This window comes from Sinohyriopsis cumingii, chromosome 4 (assembly GCF_028554795.1).
Source record: "Sinohyriopsis cumingii isolate HCF-2022 chromosome 4, ASM2855479v2, whole genome shotgun sequence".
In the NCBI taxonomy this organism is placed as follows: Eukaryota; Metazoa; Mollusca; class Bivalvia; order Unionida; family Unionidae; genus Sinohyriopsis; species Sinohyriopsis cumingii.
In genome coordinates this window covers 21,046,132-21,065,887 of record NC_142964.1, presented here as the reverse complement: position 1 = coordinate 21,065,887, position 19,756 = coordinate 21,046,132, and the positions used below count along the sequence as shown (strand labels likewise).

Sequence of the window (19,756 nt, the reverse complement as noted above, 5' to 3'; positions counted from 1 at the left end):
TTGGGAGTACAAAATCATATTTTTAACATGACACGCCTTGCTTCAATCTGATTAAAATCAGATCTCAATTTCACATAGGACAGTGGTGATCTGATTTAGATTGCATGTTTTATGGCAGGTATTCAATATCTTGAAAATACATTTACACATTTTTTCAGCACAACAAGCCCGACAGGCACCTCCCTTAGAATACAGGACGGGCCCGATCTAAAATTAGAGGGGCATCAGGCTATCAGATTTTTTTAGCACTGCATTCCTTAGAAACAGAGCACAGATATAATATTCATCTTATTCTGTAATAAAATTCAATGAATATTCAATAAAAAGTGTTTTGAATTTATTTAAATTGGAATGCCTTGGACATTACACTTACACTTTAGAAGAATTAGATCGATAGCGTGAGATGACAGGGCTTATAAAATCTTCTTGTCCTGAACTTGGTGGGGTGGGTGAGGATAGTTTAAAGTTCTGCAGGAGGAGAAGAAGCATTTTGAATTTTTTTATGTCTGGATATGTTAAATCTTTATTGATCATCTAGTCAGTGACCTCATTTAATTGAAGTTTCAGTTGTACACATATATACATACTTTTTGTTATATCTTCTTAGCAGCATCCCGACCACCTGTAGTCACCCTTCAAGATTTTGCCCGTAGAATGGTTGGCAGTGACACCTTGAATGATGATCAGATCAAGCAGATTAAAGAACAACAAGAGGTGTGTAGAGTATAGTGATTTTAATCATGCTAGGGAAAATAAAAATCCCTCATAACTACATTGTTTTCAAATTAAAAAAATTAAGTGCTGCATATTTTTATAGATTTGAATATAAAATCTTATATACAGTACTCTCATTTATTTTCATGGATAAAAATCATTGTAGTTTGTAAACAGACAGTTTGGTGACACTTGTTTTGGGATTAGGCTCTTTAAAAGTCAGGTGTTTAATTTTATTGATTAACCTCAACAAATACCCAAAATCAAGAATACAAAAGGAAAGGGGGCACTGAGTGGCCGAGTGGTCTAAAGCACTCACCGTTCCAGATCACTGCCATCTCACCTCTGTCTGCATGGGTTTGAGTCCAAGGCTCGGCTAGCGTGGGTACATGAGAAAGCCTGCCAGTAGCTTCTCGTAGGTCGGTGGTTCTTCCCTGAGTTTTCCAGGGTTCTTCCTCCACCATTTATACTGGCTGCCATGTATAGCCTATCTTGTGCTGAAAAATGGCGTTTAACCCTACAACAAAAACAAAAGGAAAGTAGGGTCCTTCAAAAGACTGATGTTCCACTTGCTAAAATAAATTTCCAGCAATTTAAAGTAAGACTATTTCTTTTAACTACTGAGTGTTGATTTTATTCTGCAGTAACAAGATATGCAAATTAGCCGCTGTGGTGGTCATATTGGATGTCAGATTTCCTCCATTTTTGTTTAGGAGCAAGAAGACATCATAAGAAGTCTTTTGATGAAAGTACAATATTGATAAGACCACCCATCTAGGAGAAGTAGCCATACAAGATTTTCAAGATAGCCATTGTAGTGGCCATATTGGAAGTCAGATCAGCACCATTTTCATTTTTACAACAAGCTAATCATCATAAGAAATCTTAAATTGAAACCCCCATGCTAACGTGACCATCATGGAATTGTGATAACAAGACAGCCATTATGGTGACCATAATGTTTGTCTGAGCAGCACCATTTTCATTTAGGACCAGCTAGACATCATATAAAGTCAGTTAGTAAAATCCCCATGGTCCTTTCAGAAGATTTGATTTGGTTTGGTTTTGTGGGATTTCACACTATTTTTTAGCAAATGATAGGCTATACATGGTAGCCAGTATATTTGGTGGAGGAAGAATCTGGGAAGTACAACCAAGCTTTCTCACGGTTTATTCTGGGATCACGTAGGGCTTTGCCAATGTCATAAACTTGGATTTTTTTCCTTATTGGTGGCAAATTATACCATCTGGTGATTTTTTTTTTATTGGTGACATTGTTGGCTGTTTAAACTTGTATATACAACCATTGGTTTTGAGTGAAGGAATTCAGAGGCCCCATGAACAGAATCCGCAAACTGAAATTTATCTGTTGTTACATAAACAAATTCTTTGTCCGTATTGACAAACCATCTCAAGAGTGCATTGTTATATCATAATCCGCTTATCTTGACATCTAGCATGAGTACTGTATGTTGTGAGATATCCGCTCTTTTGTTGTTGAGATTTCTGGTAATGGAGATCAACGGGACGAGGCATTATCTCGTAATCCTTCATCAGAATTTCGGCTGCTCGCTTGCAATTAATATATTTACATAAGACTGACATTTGTATGTGGATGGTAAATAATATTCCTCTTCTTTTCACTCAGAATTAAACCCTTCAGAACACTCACATTTTCTGTAATAATCCCTGTCATTACACCAGAACACCTGCATCTCTATTGTCCGTTGACCCTTTGTTAAATTTCTGCCACATGCGTGGAAGGCAGCATCATGCTGCTATCACAAATGTAAAAAAAAAGAAGAAAAAAAACAAATCTTACTTATTGGTTTATTCAATAGGCAGAGAGGAACAACAACTAGAATAGACCAAACGATGGCCAAATCCTTTTTAAATAGTTTGCTGCAATTTCAAAGGAAACGGATTACCTTTGAAACACCGATTGTTATGAAAACATACTCAGCAAATGGGGAAAAAAATCAGTCTCAATCATGCAGTACAGTTATTTGATGTTGCTGCAACTATAAGAAATGGGCATTTGTTTGGTTTTCCAAAGCTGTCCTTTACGGTGACTTCAATAACACATGTACCCTTCATCAAAGGAAGTCCATAGCAAACTTAAATAAATGCAATGGAATCTGATGGATTTTTGCATTTTCCAGCGTGACTGGAACACATTAACTGTGCCATGAAGGTTTCCTTTTTGCAGGGAAAAAGTTTATGCTTACGAACGCTACCAACAATGGCTTAAAATGCAAACTAACTTTTACTGACTTGGGACGTACTGAAAAGTAAATGTGCTTCGTAATTCGTTACATGATTGCACTGTTTTTCCACTGAATTCAGACTATGACCTGTGACAAAATTATTGAATAGTTTAAATCTGTGTGTGTGCATATTTTTGATGGAATCACTTGTATTGTGGATTCAATGTATGTGACGAGATTCGCAGGTGAGTACACAGTGTTCATACTCTATTCATGCTATACATTAGACATGTATATATAAACAGTATTCACATGTATGTACCAATTCATGGTTCTCTAAATAAAGTAAACTATTATATATGCCTGCTCTGTTTTCACTAAATGTGTATTTCTCATTTAATATGCATCAATTTAAGATGGTAACTGTGCAGATGAAGCACATATTTTACTGCCTGCATTTATTACCTACCTCCCTGCAAATTTTTGGGGGTACATGCATCATTTTCTTCAGCTAACTGACCTGGTTGCTTATAACACGGTCGGGTTCTTTGGCTCCCAACTACCATGTTATAGCGGGGTCACACTGTGTTTTGTTATTGTGCACTGTTTTCATTTCGTTTAGAAAGTGGGGATTATCAATATTTTTGCCTCGTTAATTCTTTTGTTGCTAATGATTATTCAGTGCAAATTCATCTCTGATTTAGAGAGTATAGAAGCAATAGCCTACTGTTGAAATATAACCTAATGTTGAAACAAATTGTATACATGCGTATTAATGTGCCATGGGTGGATCGCAACATTATTGGTATATCAGATTGTTCTATATCATGTTATTTGTAATGTTTGTATTAGTACAATGGATGCAATTTGCTACATTGGGGAAACATGAATATATAAGTTACTTATGCAGGCAGTATGTTTTCAGTAATTATTATTAGTGTTTTACATTGTAATGTGACTGTAACGATTTAATATACTGTGGCATTTGTAACTGATTACTGATTACAACATGGCTCAACATCAGGTGTGATAAACCTATGTTGTCCCAGACAAGCTGCATATGGGCTCCACTTGCAAAGTATTGAAAGGTGCAGGGCACCTGAAATTGCGGTGTAAGTGATCTTGACTGATTTGTTAATGGTGATAGGAAACATTCCAAAATTGATACCACAAATAATATTTTATGCTTGCTAAATCTAAATCATCCACATCATGTAAGGAAAGCCTTTCCTTTATACCTTTCATTGGCATCAACATTGATGATATGCATATGTCATTTTTAAAAGTATTTAGGTAAGATGCTTTCACAGTCTCATCTGTTTGAGTGAAATACTAAAAGTTAAGTTGAGTGATTTTGTCAGCTTAGATTAGTGAATTGTGATATGAGGGCTTACTTAGGTTTCTGAGGGAAAACTCAGATTTGAGTGTGAGTGTGGACTTGAGTTTCATGAATATGGGACCAGGTCCTATTCTTCTAAATTTGTTACTACAATGCAAAATTAGTTTAAAAAATATAAACTGTGCAACATTTTTTCTCTACACCGTATTTTTCTACAATAAATTCTTTTTCTGTAATTTAGTTGAACATGATGTATGAACTTATTCTGGCCCAGAAGAAGGCAAAAGAAGCAGCACTAATGGCTGACTGCCCAGGGATAAATGTCAAACCAAAATATGAGTACGACTCAGATGAGGATGTCGATGGAGGCACCTGGGAACACAAGAAGAGAATGATGGAAATGGAAGCCACAAGGGGTAACCAGGACCCAATCTCATCCAGATAACTTCAAGCCTAACCTAAGACTTAAATGGTTAAAGTGAAGTTACACTTAAATGTTGTCCAGCCATATTTCTTGAGTTTGGACTTAAGTCTATGATTATTAATAAATGTTCTTTTAGTCAAATTCATGCTTTGACTGGAGAAATCTGAGTATTTTCTAAATGCACAAAGCATATTCTGATTCAGATTTAGAAAAAAGAAAATGCTTCTTCAGTTTTTATATACAATTTAGGCCAGTCAAAAATTTTACTAGTGGAAAAATATTATTTACTTGGTTTTTTTTGGCTTGACTTTATGTATAAAACAATGTATGTATTGATGTACGTCCAGTGCATGCAAAATAGTGTGTATTATATCCAATGATACAAAATAGTGTGTGTATTCATGTATGTCCTATGAATACAAAATAGTGTGTGTATCAATTTATGTCCAATACATACAAAATAGTATGTATTCATGCATGTCCTATGCATACAGAATAGTGTGTGTATTCATATATGTCGTATGCATACAAAATAGCATGTATTTATGTATGTCCTATGCATACAAAATAGTATGAGTATTCATGTATGTCCTTTGCATACCAAATAGTGTATGTATTCATGTATGTCCTTTGAATACAAAATAGTGTTTGTATCATGTATTTCCTAAGCATACATTATAGTGTATGTATTCATGTATGTCCTATGCATAAAAATAGTGTATATTCATGCTGTCCTATGCATACAAAATAGTGTGTATGTTCATGTATGTCCAATGCCTACAAAATAGTGTATGTATTCATGTATGTCTAGTGCATGCAAAATACTGTGTATTAATTTATGCCATATGCATGCAAAATAGTGTATTCATGTATGTCCTATGCATACAAAATAGTATGTATGTTCATGTATGGCCTATGCATACAAAATAGTGTGTATTCATGTATGCCCTATGCATACAAAATAGTGTGTATTAATTTATGCCATATGCATACAAAATATTGTGTGTATTAAATTGTCCTTTGCATACAAAATAGTGTATGTATTCATGCATATCTGATGCATGCAAAATAGTGTGTGTATTAATTTATGCCTTATGCATAACATATTTGTTCCAGCACAACAACTGTTTATAAACTTCCTGATTTGAAACCAAATTAAATATGTGATTTAATATCAAGATCATAGGTCAAGTTTGGCTTCCTTTTGTTCAGATAAGGATTGTTATGGTCACAGATGAACTTGAAATTTTGCCTTGTTTATTAAATGAAGGTTTCTCCATTGAATCCATTCATGAGTTACATTATTGGTAAGAAATGAGTTCTTCTCCCTCTCGAATCCAGCAGTCTTGTCATACCCATTTATATACATATGAATGAAAGGAAGAACTCGTACCCATTACCTCCACTTACCACCACTAAGTGGATGACCATAAACCAGATGTTTAGCAGTTTAAGAACAAAAATGTTTCGATATAACAGTAACAACCCATGTTACTTTAGCAAATGATGCATGTAATGTGCATGAATGAACTAGCAGCAGAAAGCGCTAATGATGCTGAGTTGCTGTAAAAGGACAGAGTAATGAAGTCTGCAACTAAGAAAAAGTTCATACAAGTATTTATCAAAAATATTTTTTTTAATATGATTGCAAGTACATTATTACACAGTACTGTACTGACTTTTGAGATGGATTGGTTGAAATAATAAATATATCTATGGATTTGGAGAGGCCAAACAGTATGATTTTTATCCTTGTCTTTTCAGTTGAACAGTGATGACAACATGTACCAAATGCAAACAATTTAAAGCCAATGAGCACATACATAATATGTGTCCATCTTGAATTATGTGTTCTTTGACTGCTTCCTGCAGTGTATGTGCAATGTTGTCAGAAGGTTAATGGTTTTGCAGAATGTTCTAATAACAAACTGAAGTCCATAAAGTATTGGTCTGTTCAGTCTAGTGACAGTCGTAGCTGGATGAGTCATAGCAACCAACACTCTACTCAGAAGTTGAGATCACCACTAATCTGTCCATGTCCAAACAAACTCCCCTGTCACATCTGACTATTTTCAGGGATGTTCTGATTGAAAAGGAGTTTGGAGCTTCAGTTCTGTAAAGGATCAAAGCAGCAGGATGACTGGTTTCACATAAATGAAGTCCTCTTATGCTTGGTGCCCATTCTCCAGTGACGAACTTTCTCTTTGAAGACTAGCAGTTTGACCTTTCACAATCAGGGAGTACTGTTCCATGATCTCAGACAACTTCAGACTTCATTGAAGAGTTTATTTTTTTGCAAAAAAAATAATCTTCAAGTTGCGGTTCAATTCTGACATGTCCATGCACACACACTGAAGCAGCTATCATGCATAACTTGCAGTTAATGATAATGTCAGCAGAGTGAATGAGCTACACATAAAATATGTAGGTCCAAAATACATGCAGTTCCATTCTAATGACACTATCTAGTTCTTTCCTAAAAACAGCGTGAAGTCACTAGTCAGCCAGCAATAACTAATTGTTCACTTTCCTTGATCAGTCAAGCAGAGATGCAGGACCCTATGAATAACCTCAGATACACGGACAAGATCCATGTCAACTGTAAAAGACTTTTCCTACCACTGAAGGCAGGAATGGATGACATTACCCCACAAGCGCTGGCCCCTTGACTAATCATCATCATCGTCATCAGTCCGTTAGTCTGGAAGACCATTGGGGCACAGCACAATACCTAACAACCAGCTTCCTCCATTCCTCTCGATTTTCCATCTTTCTCAGCGGGTCGCTCAGTGTCAAGCCTGTCCACTCTCGAATGTTATCTTCCCACCTCTTTCTTTGCCTGCCTCTCTTTCTTCTTCCTTGTACAGTGCCTTGTAGGATTGTCTTGGCAAGTCCTGATGATCGTGAAACATGCCCATACCACTACAGTTTCGGTTTTTTCACTATGATCAGCAGGTCATTGTGAGCCCAATGGCTTGTCTTATCCTTTGCCGTATTTTTTCATTGGTGATGTGGTTTTTGTATGTGACACCGAGGATCTTTCAGAAACATCTCATATCTGTAGCCTGTATTCTTTTCTCCAAGTCTGCTGTTATGGTCCATGATTCACAGGCATAGAGGAATATGGAAATCACCAGGGAGTGCATCAGTTTGACTTTTGAGCTGAGTGAGATGTTCTTGTCCTTCCAGATGGGCTTCAGTTTTGTCAGCGCTGCTGTTGTCTGTGCAATCCTGGAAAGTATTTCAGGCTTTGATCCTTCATCTGTTGCCCCTAAATACCTGAAGCTGTGGACTGTTTCTAGGTTTGTACCTTGAACCCTGATGTCAGTGCTGATGCCCTTGGTGTTGTTGGTCATCATCTTGGTCTTCTCTGCACTAATTTCCATGCCATAGGCTGCAGAGGTTTTGTCAAAGCTCTTTACTAAGCGAGCTAATTCTTGCTCATTTCCTGCTAGTCCTTGACTAAAGGGAGTTATTAAATCAGTGTACTCTGAACTTTCAGAGGATCAGGAAACACAATGAAGATTTAAAATCATGAAATACAAGCAACTTCCATCAACATAGCATTGAATGCGATGTATTATTTCAGGACGTAACATAGTCAGCTGACTGGCATGCCCGGACTGCCTTCATTAGTTTCCATTTGCATGACATGGCCTTTACAGAGACAAAAGCCTGAGTAGGTTGTGACTGTGCATGCCAGCCAACAGCTTCTGGTATGTCTCTGACCAAACCATAATATTCAAACACAAGGCCTGTTGTGATCACTTCTGTCTGTTAGGGGGCAGGGGCCAGTTTTTATGTACATATTTAATGCTGCAATCAGCGACCTAGTATAAAAAAAAATCATGAAATATCAAATACACAGGTGAGGTCAAAAAGGTCCATATTTTTGGATATCTATATTAAAACAAAGCATAAGAAATTATCCACTTGACCAAAGAAGTCAGTGGCAGTTCATAGCAGAAGTTTATGCACCCCACCCCAAATTTCTACCTGCAGTTTTAATGTCTGAAGGTCATTTTTGACGCCATGTGATGCTCACAGTGCAAACACAAGCCCTTTTCCTAGATGACAGTTCTGCAAAACAGTGTGTACTAAACAGAATAATGTAACTGAAAATAGTTGTCATCCAAGCTGTTTTTGAGATATTTTACTTGCCCCAAACCCATGTGTTATGGGAGGCTAGCTCTTCGTCCTAGCTGACTATTGGTATTTCACTATCAAGATACTCCAGAGTAACAATGGAAGGTCTACATGCCTGACATCAATTTCAAGAAGAACACAAGCCCAAAACACCTAGTTCACAAATATATCCATATCTTTAAATAGTAAATAATAATAGCTGAAAAAGTCACACTAAAGCCTAAGTCAAGAAATTTGCCAGGGGCCAATTTACGAAACTGGACCCTGCCACCTTAATGGTGGTGAGGGGAGTTAATGGGTAAGAACTTATTCACCATTGCTGGATTCTAGAGGTAATGGACCTGATTGACTGGACAGGTTTTTCAGAGAAATATAATTTACTTCAAAATGTACTTTTTTCAGACAAGTTACCTGATTATATTATGTTAGGAGTATATCCATTACATCTCTGATCCAGCCTGACCCTTTTGCTAAAAACCCCAAAACATTCACCAAGTTTAATCCATCACCATTGTTGACAAGAATCTGTGTTGTCTTAATTGCCTGCCTTATAGTCTGTGTACTTAAAATTCACCCCTGTTCATTTAATATATACCTGTTATGTATATTTAATTTGTAACACTTGTTAGTTTTTCTCCATGATTTTGTGCTATGTATAATTGTGTTTTGAACTTTACACATTTAATTTTGTAAACAAAAATAATACATAGCTAATATTTTCTCTGTGAGCATGGATTAAATGTTAGGATCATTGTCGGTAGTGGTAAACATGTTTATTTCGGTCTGGGTCTAGGACATTGGTATTCCCCATGGAATAATCCGTTGTACGTGTTTACCACATTCTTTATTATAATTCAGCAACAGATGTTATCTGTTTACAACATTGATGATTCTAGAAATGAATTTTGGACCTATATTCTGGCTCTACTTTTTGTATCTTTGTTTTTTATATATTCTTCTTTACTTCAAAAATTTATTCTTTTTTAGCATATTGCATCTTTAGCTTAATCACTTGTATTGTTGTATTCAGATTTGTTTTGGGTGGAATTATTTATTAAAATTATTATTCACTGGAAATAGAAAGTACTCTTCAATAATATTCTTGGACAGAAACATTAACTTGGAATTATAGTGAATTCAGACAAGGACATCTTGAATTATATTATTGTGATTCATCAATTGACTATTGGCACATCTCCACATCACAAGTTACTAAATGGACATCAAGACATTCCATGTTAGATTTTATTTTGAACACCAATGGAATTTAATTAGAACTTTATTCTGTAGGACTGATGATAGAACTTTTTGGACTATTTAGGATTTAATTCGCAATTCTGTAAGATGTTTTTAAATTTTCTCTTTGTATTCAAGGGAAATAAGTTATTTGTTGAATTTTACAAAACTTGTTTGTTATTGCTCTTTTCTATTACTTAATGTAAGACAAATTATTTCCTAAGATTTTTCTTATACGTTGCAATTTCAGACATTGTTTTTAAGGAATTTGATTTAGGTGCAAAATTTTAATTCTACAATGATATGATGAGAGAGAGACTAATACCACTTTTGGTAAGACTTAGTAATCATTGGAAATGGCCTTAACAGTTCCATGTATGACCAAAATTGTCAGAAAATGGAAGCACCATTTTGGTATTTAGTAGATCATTGACACTGATTATTGCATTATTTGAACCACAGTCTGGAGTCTGTCTGGCTATCCTTTTATATAAGACCTGATTCCTAACCACAGTCTGGAGTCTGTCTGGCTAACCTTTTATATTAGACCTGATTCCTAACCACAGTCTTGAGTCTGTCTGGCTGACCTTTTATATAAGACCTGATTCCTAACCACAGTCTGGAGTCTGTCTGGCTAACCTTTTATATTAGACCTGATTCCGAACCACTGTCTACAGCCTGTCTGACTCTCCTATCATATGAGACCTGATTCATAACCATTGTCTAGAGTCTGTCTGGCTCACCTTTCATATAAAACCTGATTCCTAGTAAATCTAGCCTCAGTTTGCCAAATGAGCGAGATTCATGCTTTACTGGTTGACTTAAACTGTCAGCAGTTCTGCAGGGCTGGTGTTCTGTTCATGATTGACCATGCTTTCATTGTGAGGAAGAGGTTCCTTTTCATGGGAGATCAGTCTTTTGTCTTTAAACCTTTGTTTTGTTGGACCCTCCTTTCAGCATCTACATGATCCCATCTGGGTTTTAAAGTAGTACCTGAAGCAGACTGACCAGCAATAAGTAGGAGATCTCACTTGCTCTTACCACTCAGAGACAGTGATATTTCCCATTAGGCTCTGTCATACTGGACCATTTGGATTATCTGCTGAACCTACATGGACATGGCCCTGTGAATTTTATACACATAACAGCATGCAAAGTTAGGGTAGTTGCCACAGCCTTAACACTTGAGTGTACCTGTTCCCTGATGAACATCATTAAAGTCCAAGACAACATTCTCCAGCATCTATCTGAGAGGACTTTCCTGCCTAAGGGCCTTATTTGATCTGGTGGGACCTGTATCTGCTGTACAACAGGCTACCTTTCCAGGTTGCTCACACGCTTCATAATGATCAGGATTACCCTGCTTTCTCAAAATGGCATATATTGATCATATGCTAATCATGTCCCATATTTTACATGGTATTTGAAGCTGTTTTATATTTGTTTGGAGAACACAGCCAGGGACAACACCAAGGTCGGGGCATATAACATACTCCACCTATGACCTATTTATATATTGTGATTGGGTAATATATTGAAACCAGGTTTGGGTGTAAATTATGTTTGATTTATTGGATAAATACTTATTTGAAAATGTCATGGGCACTGCCCCACCCACGTCCTCCATTATCCTCCCCACATCACCCCCAGGCCTCTATGCAGTTATATCTTTAGAAGAGCATGCACATCAATCCCGGTATTAGCTGATTGCGGAGATTTGGTGCCAATCCTTCAATCCAGTCAGAGACTACTAGACTGCTAGACTCCTAGAATACTAGACTACTAGACTAAGTCTGGTTTTAATCTTACCAAGCAGATGAATTTTAGTACTTTTGTTGCTGAAACAAATATTTTTTAAAATTGTAAGCTTTTATAAATTGGGAGGGCTGGATTTCTTAAGTAATGGATGTGCTCCTAATATATTATCATCACCTATGCCATGTCAAACAAACATATTTGACTTCAAAAATATATTCTTCTTTTGCATCGTATTGGTGGGGATTTCATGTCAAATGTAGGCATTTCTAATTCTTTTTATAGTTTAATTGTATTTTTAAAAAAATATTTATTGTTCAAGTACAGCAGTTAAACATGTATCTCATTTCGTAGCTAATTAGCACTACTCGTGCATATTTTGTTTTGTGGCTAGTTATTAATGCACTATAGAACTCTGTAGTTCTCTTTCTACATAGAATCTTATGCTTGTTATCTTAGATTGGGCAGATCAACTGACACAAATGGGAAGGGGAAAGCATTTCATTGGAGATTTCCTCCCACCCGATGAACTTGAAAAATTTATGGAAACATATAAGGTAAGGCTATTTTTTTGTCTCAGATTCTCAAACTTTTTTTTCCTTCCTCTTCTTCTTGTCCTAAACTGCCCAAGAGACTTTGACCAAATTTTACTGCATTCTGATATTAAGATCTTTGAAACTTTTACATTTTTTAAAAGTAAAAAAAGACTTTAATTTACTTAACTTTCAAAGCAAATAAAGGTTGGTTAAAAGCACATTTGCAGCAAAACCTTTAAATAGATCTTGGCAATCTGTTCTTAAAAAATATGCTTTTATTATAAAAATAAACCCATTGAACTTCTGTTTTTGTTGACTGATTGAGATATGGAGAGAGAGAGGCATTTGCTCTGACATCATGTGAGCATTCCACATGATTAAAGTTCTAGACCCATTGTTATGCTGCCTCTATCTGTGTCAGTGTCATGACGGTTTATTTTTCATGGCAGGGTATTATTTTTGTGATGTACTGCTTCTTACAGTCCTCATTAGTCAGTGATGAATCCTTGATTTAAGTGGTACAATTATTGATAATTTATTGGTCAGAGTTTGGGGCCAGATTTTGTAAAGAGCTAATGAGCTGAGACATGCTAAGGTAAGGGTTAGTTGAGTTTCTGTGTTACGGTCATAGTAGAGTAATGAATTTGAAGGCATGTATTTTTACAAATCAGTTCAAAAAGTTGAACATTATAATGTTTTCATGCATGTTTATTTTTAAGACACTATTTGTAGGGTAATGAAATGTGTATATAGAATGCAACAGTGAGCACTGAAATAGGTCACAGTAACATATATTTCATGCTTCACTGATCAGTATCTGCTACAGCACTTCAGTATGTTTCTCACCCGTTATTCACAGTTTGTTTTTCAAACTTGCTGATTAGATGCATTTCATTCAGAAACATGCCTTGGCTAGTGTGACCAATATTTCATGCTTCAATAGCTTTCTTCAGTTGTGTAGCTTATTTAATTTCTATTTGATGTAGAATATTGCAACATGGTTTGGAACATATCACACAAAGAAGTATACCGTAAAATCCACATAAATGTGACCAAAATCTTTACTAGTTTGGGATAAAGTATGAATATAGTTGATTTCACAGACGCTATTTATTGTAGAATTTTTTTAACTTGGTAAAGAGATATTAGACACTAAATGCTACTCGTTGTGACATATATTTCACATTTGAATTTACTCTACAAATGTAGAGTAGTTGCCAGAGTTGTCCTGTAATAGACCTTTGAACTTTTACAGACATTTAGTTTTGAAGACTAGGCAAACATTTGCAATATAGTTGTTCTTTGTCAGTCTGTAATTCACAGAAAACTTGAACCACACTGTCAACACAGTCCTTGTTTTAAGAATTTCTCTTCAGAATTAAACCAAATTTAATAGAGCTCACCCTAGTATAATGTGTGTGTGTGGTTTGGATTTATAAAGTAGCTTTAACAATCTTTCAGTCATATCGCTACATTGTCTGCAGTGTGGCAGTTAATAGTGGTGTCTAGCACTGTGGCATCATGCCACAGACATGTAGCATGATGTCCTACCCAGTAACATTATCCTGATGCCAGGCCAACCAGTCCTAACACTAACCTCTTTGTGCTGAGTGCCAAACAAGACAGCTACTAGTACCATTTTTATGTCTTTGGTATGACTCGGCAGGGGTTCAAACCAGCAACCTCCCACATCCAAGGTGGACACTCTAATCACTTAGGCCACTGGTACGGTCCATCCTGGTATAAAATAGTCAAGTCTTTTCAGATGACTGTCATCAAATACAGTCAGTGTTACTCACACAAAAAATAAAACCTTATAGTGACTTCTGCAGACCTACTAGCCCATATTATTTGACCATAAATCTTACTGATGGGACCTTTAAATATGGACTAAAAAAAATTAAAGCATATATGAAAATAAGATGATTGCAGTCAAATCCAGATATTAGCTTATCTGGATCAATATTTTCAGCCAAATCCAGGCATTAGCTTGATCTGGATCAATATTTTCAGTCAAATCCAGGTATTAGCTTGATCTGGATCAATATTTTCAGTCAAATCCAGATATTAGCTTGATCTGGATCATTATTTTCATATTAGATACAATGGAGATGATCAGTGAACCAGACTAACTTCACAGTCTGCCCATATTGTCCTGCAGAATGCTTACGTGCTGAAGCTTTCCTCTTACATCTTAGAAATGTCTTCCTTCCAGCAAACAAATTGTTGAAGTCAGAAAGGTATGATAAGCCTCTTGTAAATTTCGAACAGAAGTATTGAAAGGTTTAAGCCCATGGTGATAAAAACTCAGGAAAGGCATCAAATACAATTATTGGACATCATGTTGATGTATGGCAGCACAGATGTTTGTCACTGCCGCTTGAGTAGGGAGATCTAGCAAGAAGCCTTCAACCTCTGTGGGATTTGAGTACTGCAGGTTCTGAAACTAAACGGAGGTCATTAAGACCTAAGTTGAATATAATCTTACCTTCCCTGCATCAGATCAAACTTCTGAACTTTTAAAATGCATGTTTTCCAAGTTGACAATAGCAGTATGTGGTATTTCATTACACTTACTGATAATTGGTCTTACTTAGACAAAAATAACAACTGCCTTATGGAGAAGATATTTTTTTATGGTTGGCAGGTCTGCTTTTCAAAGCTCCATTGAAGAGAATTAAACCAGATTTTACAGCATTCTTGCATTATGATTGTTCATATTTGCATAAAGATGCCACAATTACTGAAAAGAGAAAAAAATCTTGAAATAAACATGTCCCCAAAATAACTGAAGAAAATCCAATCTGCCATTGAGTAGCACATTAGATTTAAGTAGTTTATCATCAGTAATCTCCTAGCAATATTGAACCAAATTTGACACAAGTTTACTAGCAGTAAGACATGTTGTAAAATAGTTTTTTTCCTTCTTTACAGTAGATTCACAGGCCTCAGACAGTATGATGTTATCCTCATTATGTATGATGCCTTTATAATAGTTATAGGAAAAATTAAAACTTGGAAATGCATTTATGCAGTGTCATGAGGATGATGGAATGTAGGAAAAAATATGTTCTCTTTTAAATTTCCAGGCTCTGAAAGAGGGCAGAGAACCAGATTTGTCGGACTACAAGGAGTTTAAATTGACATGTGAGAACTTAGGATACCAGATGTTACAGAAACTGGGGTGGAAAGAAGGCGAGGGACTTGGGTCTGAAGGACAGGGAATAAAGGCACCTGTAAACAAGTGAGGGAAAAAAAAACAATATTTGATTTCATTGTTTTACATATCCTGTGAAATTCCGTGTTAGACATCAGGTTAAAAAGAAAAGCTCAGTAAAATAAGTCACAGTAAAATGTAAATTGTTGTGTGTTATGGGTTCATAAATTTCAGATGTGAAGGATGAGTTCGATATTTTTATGTCAGCTTTAATAAAGACTGTGTCCATCAATATGTCTTTCGATCAGTTTAGTTTCCTGAAAGTGACTTTACTGGGAATTGTTGATTTTAACTCTTTACCTTCTGCTAACGCATATATGCGACCATACAAATAGCCTTGTAACCCGAGAGATGCATATACAAGCTGCTAATAATACTCTCTCTGTCCCGGCTGCTCATACATGCGTTTCCGGCCAAGGGTTGGGAAACCCCAGATACGCATATACACGTTTCATATTAAAGCTTTGTATTGGATGAAATTACAAACATCCATTCTCTTTTATAATATTTAGCCAATGAAAATAGTCCTTGCATACACTGATGAACGTATTCTATTAGTAGTTTTACAGCATATAAGCGGGAAATTCTATTGAAAACGAAGTCAATGGTGACAGTAAAACAAAATGTCAATATTCATGTATTCCAACGATGATTCTGGTAGAAGTTTTGAAGGATTTGAAAGTGATGATATTGATTTTAACCAGATTCAAGATGAAGGATTGGACATTAGTATAAGTCCTGTTTTGACACCTGACATTTTAGATTTATCTGAATCCAAGGATGAAACGTGAGACAATCAAATCTGGTCGGAGCACATGAGAATGGTAAATGTGGACGACTTTACAGCAGTTTCAGGGCCAGCATTTATTTTAGAAGAAAATGCAAGGGAGATAGATTTATTTTTATGTGCTTCATGCAGTATCATAAAAAATTACCAGATCTGCAATAAAATAGTGGACACATTGGTGTGCAAAATAGTGGTGAGAAAGGTAATCTAATATTCATTTTAAACACAGATATATTGAGATACATTTTTTTAATATAAATATGTGAATATAAACATTGATTCCTGTGGATTATATGTACTTGTTGGTGGAAATGAGTGGCACAAAACATTGGTAAGTGTTTACAATTTTATTTTTCATTAAATTACATAGTTTGCATGGGACAAAATTGATACAGAAAATGTAGACAGCATGTAAATAACTCAAGACGTTCTCACTCAGGCAGCTATTAAGATGCTCTGGAGTTCAACCTCCAAACAGCTGCTAGAAGGCAGGCTGCTTATCAGGCTTAGTAGCCAGGGCAGCAAGTACTTGCAGAAGGTAAAGAGTTAAGCATACAGTATTAAAGGCATTTTTATGTTGGGTCCCACTCATCAAAGTTGGCAAACATCAATCTGTTTGACTGTTGGCAGTTTGGTTTAAATGTATAACTTTCCTGGGAAATAATTTATTTTATGCTAATTTGCTATATAGTTTTGTATAGATGAGACGTTGATATAGTTCGATTTTCAGCATTCTACATCGTCATTTAGAGAAGTTATAACTTCTTATTGCCTGTCCTTCTAACTTTGTTACTGTGGCTGAAGTCTAGCAAGGATTGTTGGATTTCAACCAGATTTGGCATTTATGTTAATGAAAGATTGAATAAGTTCAATGTTCAGCATTTCAGAACATCATTTACAGAAGTTATGCATTTGATTGTCTGTCCTCTTGGCTTTTATTTCTATGGCAGAACTTTACCATGGTTTGTTAAATGTCAACCAAATTTTCTTTGCATGTCTATACTGATGAGATCTCCAATGGCTTTGATACCCAATGTTCCATGATATCTTTTACAGGAGTTATGGTCCCTGATTGCACATCTTCTTGGTATTGGTTTCTACAGCCTTGCTCTGCATAGGTTTGTTTAAATGTAACCAGATTTAGTATGCTGCTTTATTTAATGAGATCCTGAAAGGCCTTGATTTCCAGCATTCCATGATATTTACAAGAGTTATGGGCCCTGATGGCCAATTCTCCTAACACCGATGTCCATACCTTAATTTGACAAAGATTTGCACAATTTCAACTGAATTTTATATGTTGCTTCAGGTTGATGAGTCTTTTCATGATTTTAATTTAGAGCTTTCCAGATAACATCATTAACATGAATTATTGCCCTAATTGTCCATCCTCCTAATCTTGTTTTGCTGCAGCATTACATCCTTACAGATTGGTGGATTTCAAATTTGGCAAGAAGCTTTATAGTGATACCTTGAATGAGTCGGATTTCTTTGAATAATTTTAATTTACATTCTGATTGCCTCTCTTTCTAACTCTTGTTTCCACAGCATAATTTTAAGAAAATAATGTTACGTATGAACATGATTTATAATGCACCGCTTTTAAGCCCAGTGCTTGCAGCACAGGCATCTTGGTTTTGTTATGTCTATCTCTTCCACTGTAATTTCCTTCCATCAGTTCTGAGAAGCTTGTTAGCAAGACTGCACACACAAAAAAACACACTTAACATAGACAAATAATTTTTTAAGCATATCTGGATCCATGTATAGATATCCTGATTAAATTTTCAGGTTATTACTGAAGTATTTAAAAATTTTACACGTTTCTTTAACTTTTGGAACCTCATCATCTTTTGTTGGAAACCATTCTCACATGATTAGCAAAACGACCACTTGAGATTCAGAAAGGAAACTAGGTAAGCACGTTTTGATGCATAAGCAGATTATCTGAATAGATTTTTGTGCATTGTGGTAATTTTTCCAATTTTTATACATTTTTCAAATTTTGGACTTGGATTTTTGGTTTGACAGTGGAGACATGTTTTACAAATACAAATCAAGTTTTGTCAGAGATAGAAATTGAGTTCTTGCTGATTGGTATCCACCATAAATGGATATAAATTATTTCACTGACTTACATTGACATTGATCCCAGTTATTGTATTTTCACATTGATCCCAGTTATTGTATTTTTACAGTGATCCTGATTATTTTTGTTGGATCCCAGTTATTGTATTTTCACATTGATCCCAATTATTGTATTTTGACTGTGATCCCAGTTATTGTATTTTCACATTAATCCCAATTATTGTATTTTCACATTAATCCTGATTATTGTATTTTCACATTGATCCCAGTTACTGTATTTTCACAGTGATCCTGATTATTGTATTTTCATATTGATCTCAGTTATCGTATTTTCACATTGGTCCTGATTATTGTATTTTCACATTGATACCAGTTATTGTATTTTCACATTGGTCCTGATTATTGTATTTTCACATTGGTCCCAGTTATTGTATTTTCACATTGATCCAAATTATTATGTTTTCTTCAGGGGGAATGTATCAGTAGAAGGACGTGGACTTGGCATAGAGAGACCTGATGGTTTGTCGAGAGATGATGATGAGTATGATGCCTTCAGAAAAAGGATGATGCTGGCATACAGATTCAGGCCTAACCCACTGGTAAATTTTTGTCTTAGTCTCTCTCACCCCGCTTCTAGATAAAACAATTGGCCTTTAATGATGGGTAGCTTTATTATTGAGGGTCATATTATCTTTAAAAAGAAAGTTAGGAAGAATGATAGAAAAACAAAATTATTATTCAGATATTGCTTTGCAGATAGTAGATCCACTATTTATATATTATTTATCAATTAACCAATGCAAAATTTAAAACTCTAATCTCTGTATTTGAGACAAAAGTTTAATATATTATGCAATAAATACATGCAACTGTATTGCAACTTGTGAACAATTTCACTTTGGTTATTCCTTGATAAAAGCACCCTGGACTTGGTGAAAGAGAAAAAAGAAAGAAAAGATCATGGGGTATATTACTTACCTCTTGAATCAAAAGGAAATAGAGCAACTTTGGCCGTTTTGTTCTTACAGGATGACAAGTTTGAGAGTCACTGTAAAGGTTTTAGACAAAGTCAGTGACAAAGGACCTAAATCTGGGAAAGCATTGGGCTTATTTGATATTCAGTGAGGCTGTAGTCAAATTAATATATGCAGTGCAAATGGTATCACTATAGAGACTGATAATTTAAACATATATCGGCAAATATTAAAACATGAACTTTTACCTTATGACTTTCACTTTCTTGTACAATATGAGAGCTTTACACTTTCTTTGACCTTGTGAATTTTTTAAAATTTGGTATCACAACG

The 19,756-nt window shown here is 35.5% G+C and overlaps 1 protein-coding gene across 2 annotated transcripts in view; it reads left to right on the top strand.

The window, feature by feature from the left end:
* The window catches only part of LOC149800783 (uncharacterized), a 69,445-nt gene that overhangs the window by 37,046 nt on the left and 12,643 nt on the right, over window positions 1–19,756 (top strand). Inside the window, exons 10-14 of one of the 2 annotated variants that reach the window (XM_089954763.1) lie at window positions 611–714; window positions 4,502–4,676; window positions 12,281–12,378; window positions 15,447–15,601; window positions 18,919–19,048. In XM_089954763.1, the coding sequence (XP_089810889.1) occupies window positions 611–714; window positions 4,502–4,676; window positions 12,281–12,378; window positions 15,447–15,601; window positions 18,919–19,048 (662 nt within the window). Of the gene's footprint in view, window positions 1–607; window positions 715–4,501; window positions 4,677–12,280; window positions 12,379–15,446; window positions 15,602–18,918; window positions 19,049–19,756 lie in introns of both variants that reach the window. The other variant, XM_089954762.1, reaches the window with a different exon arrangement.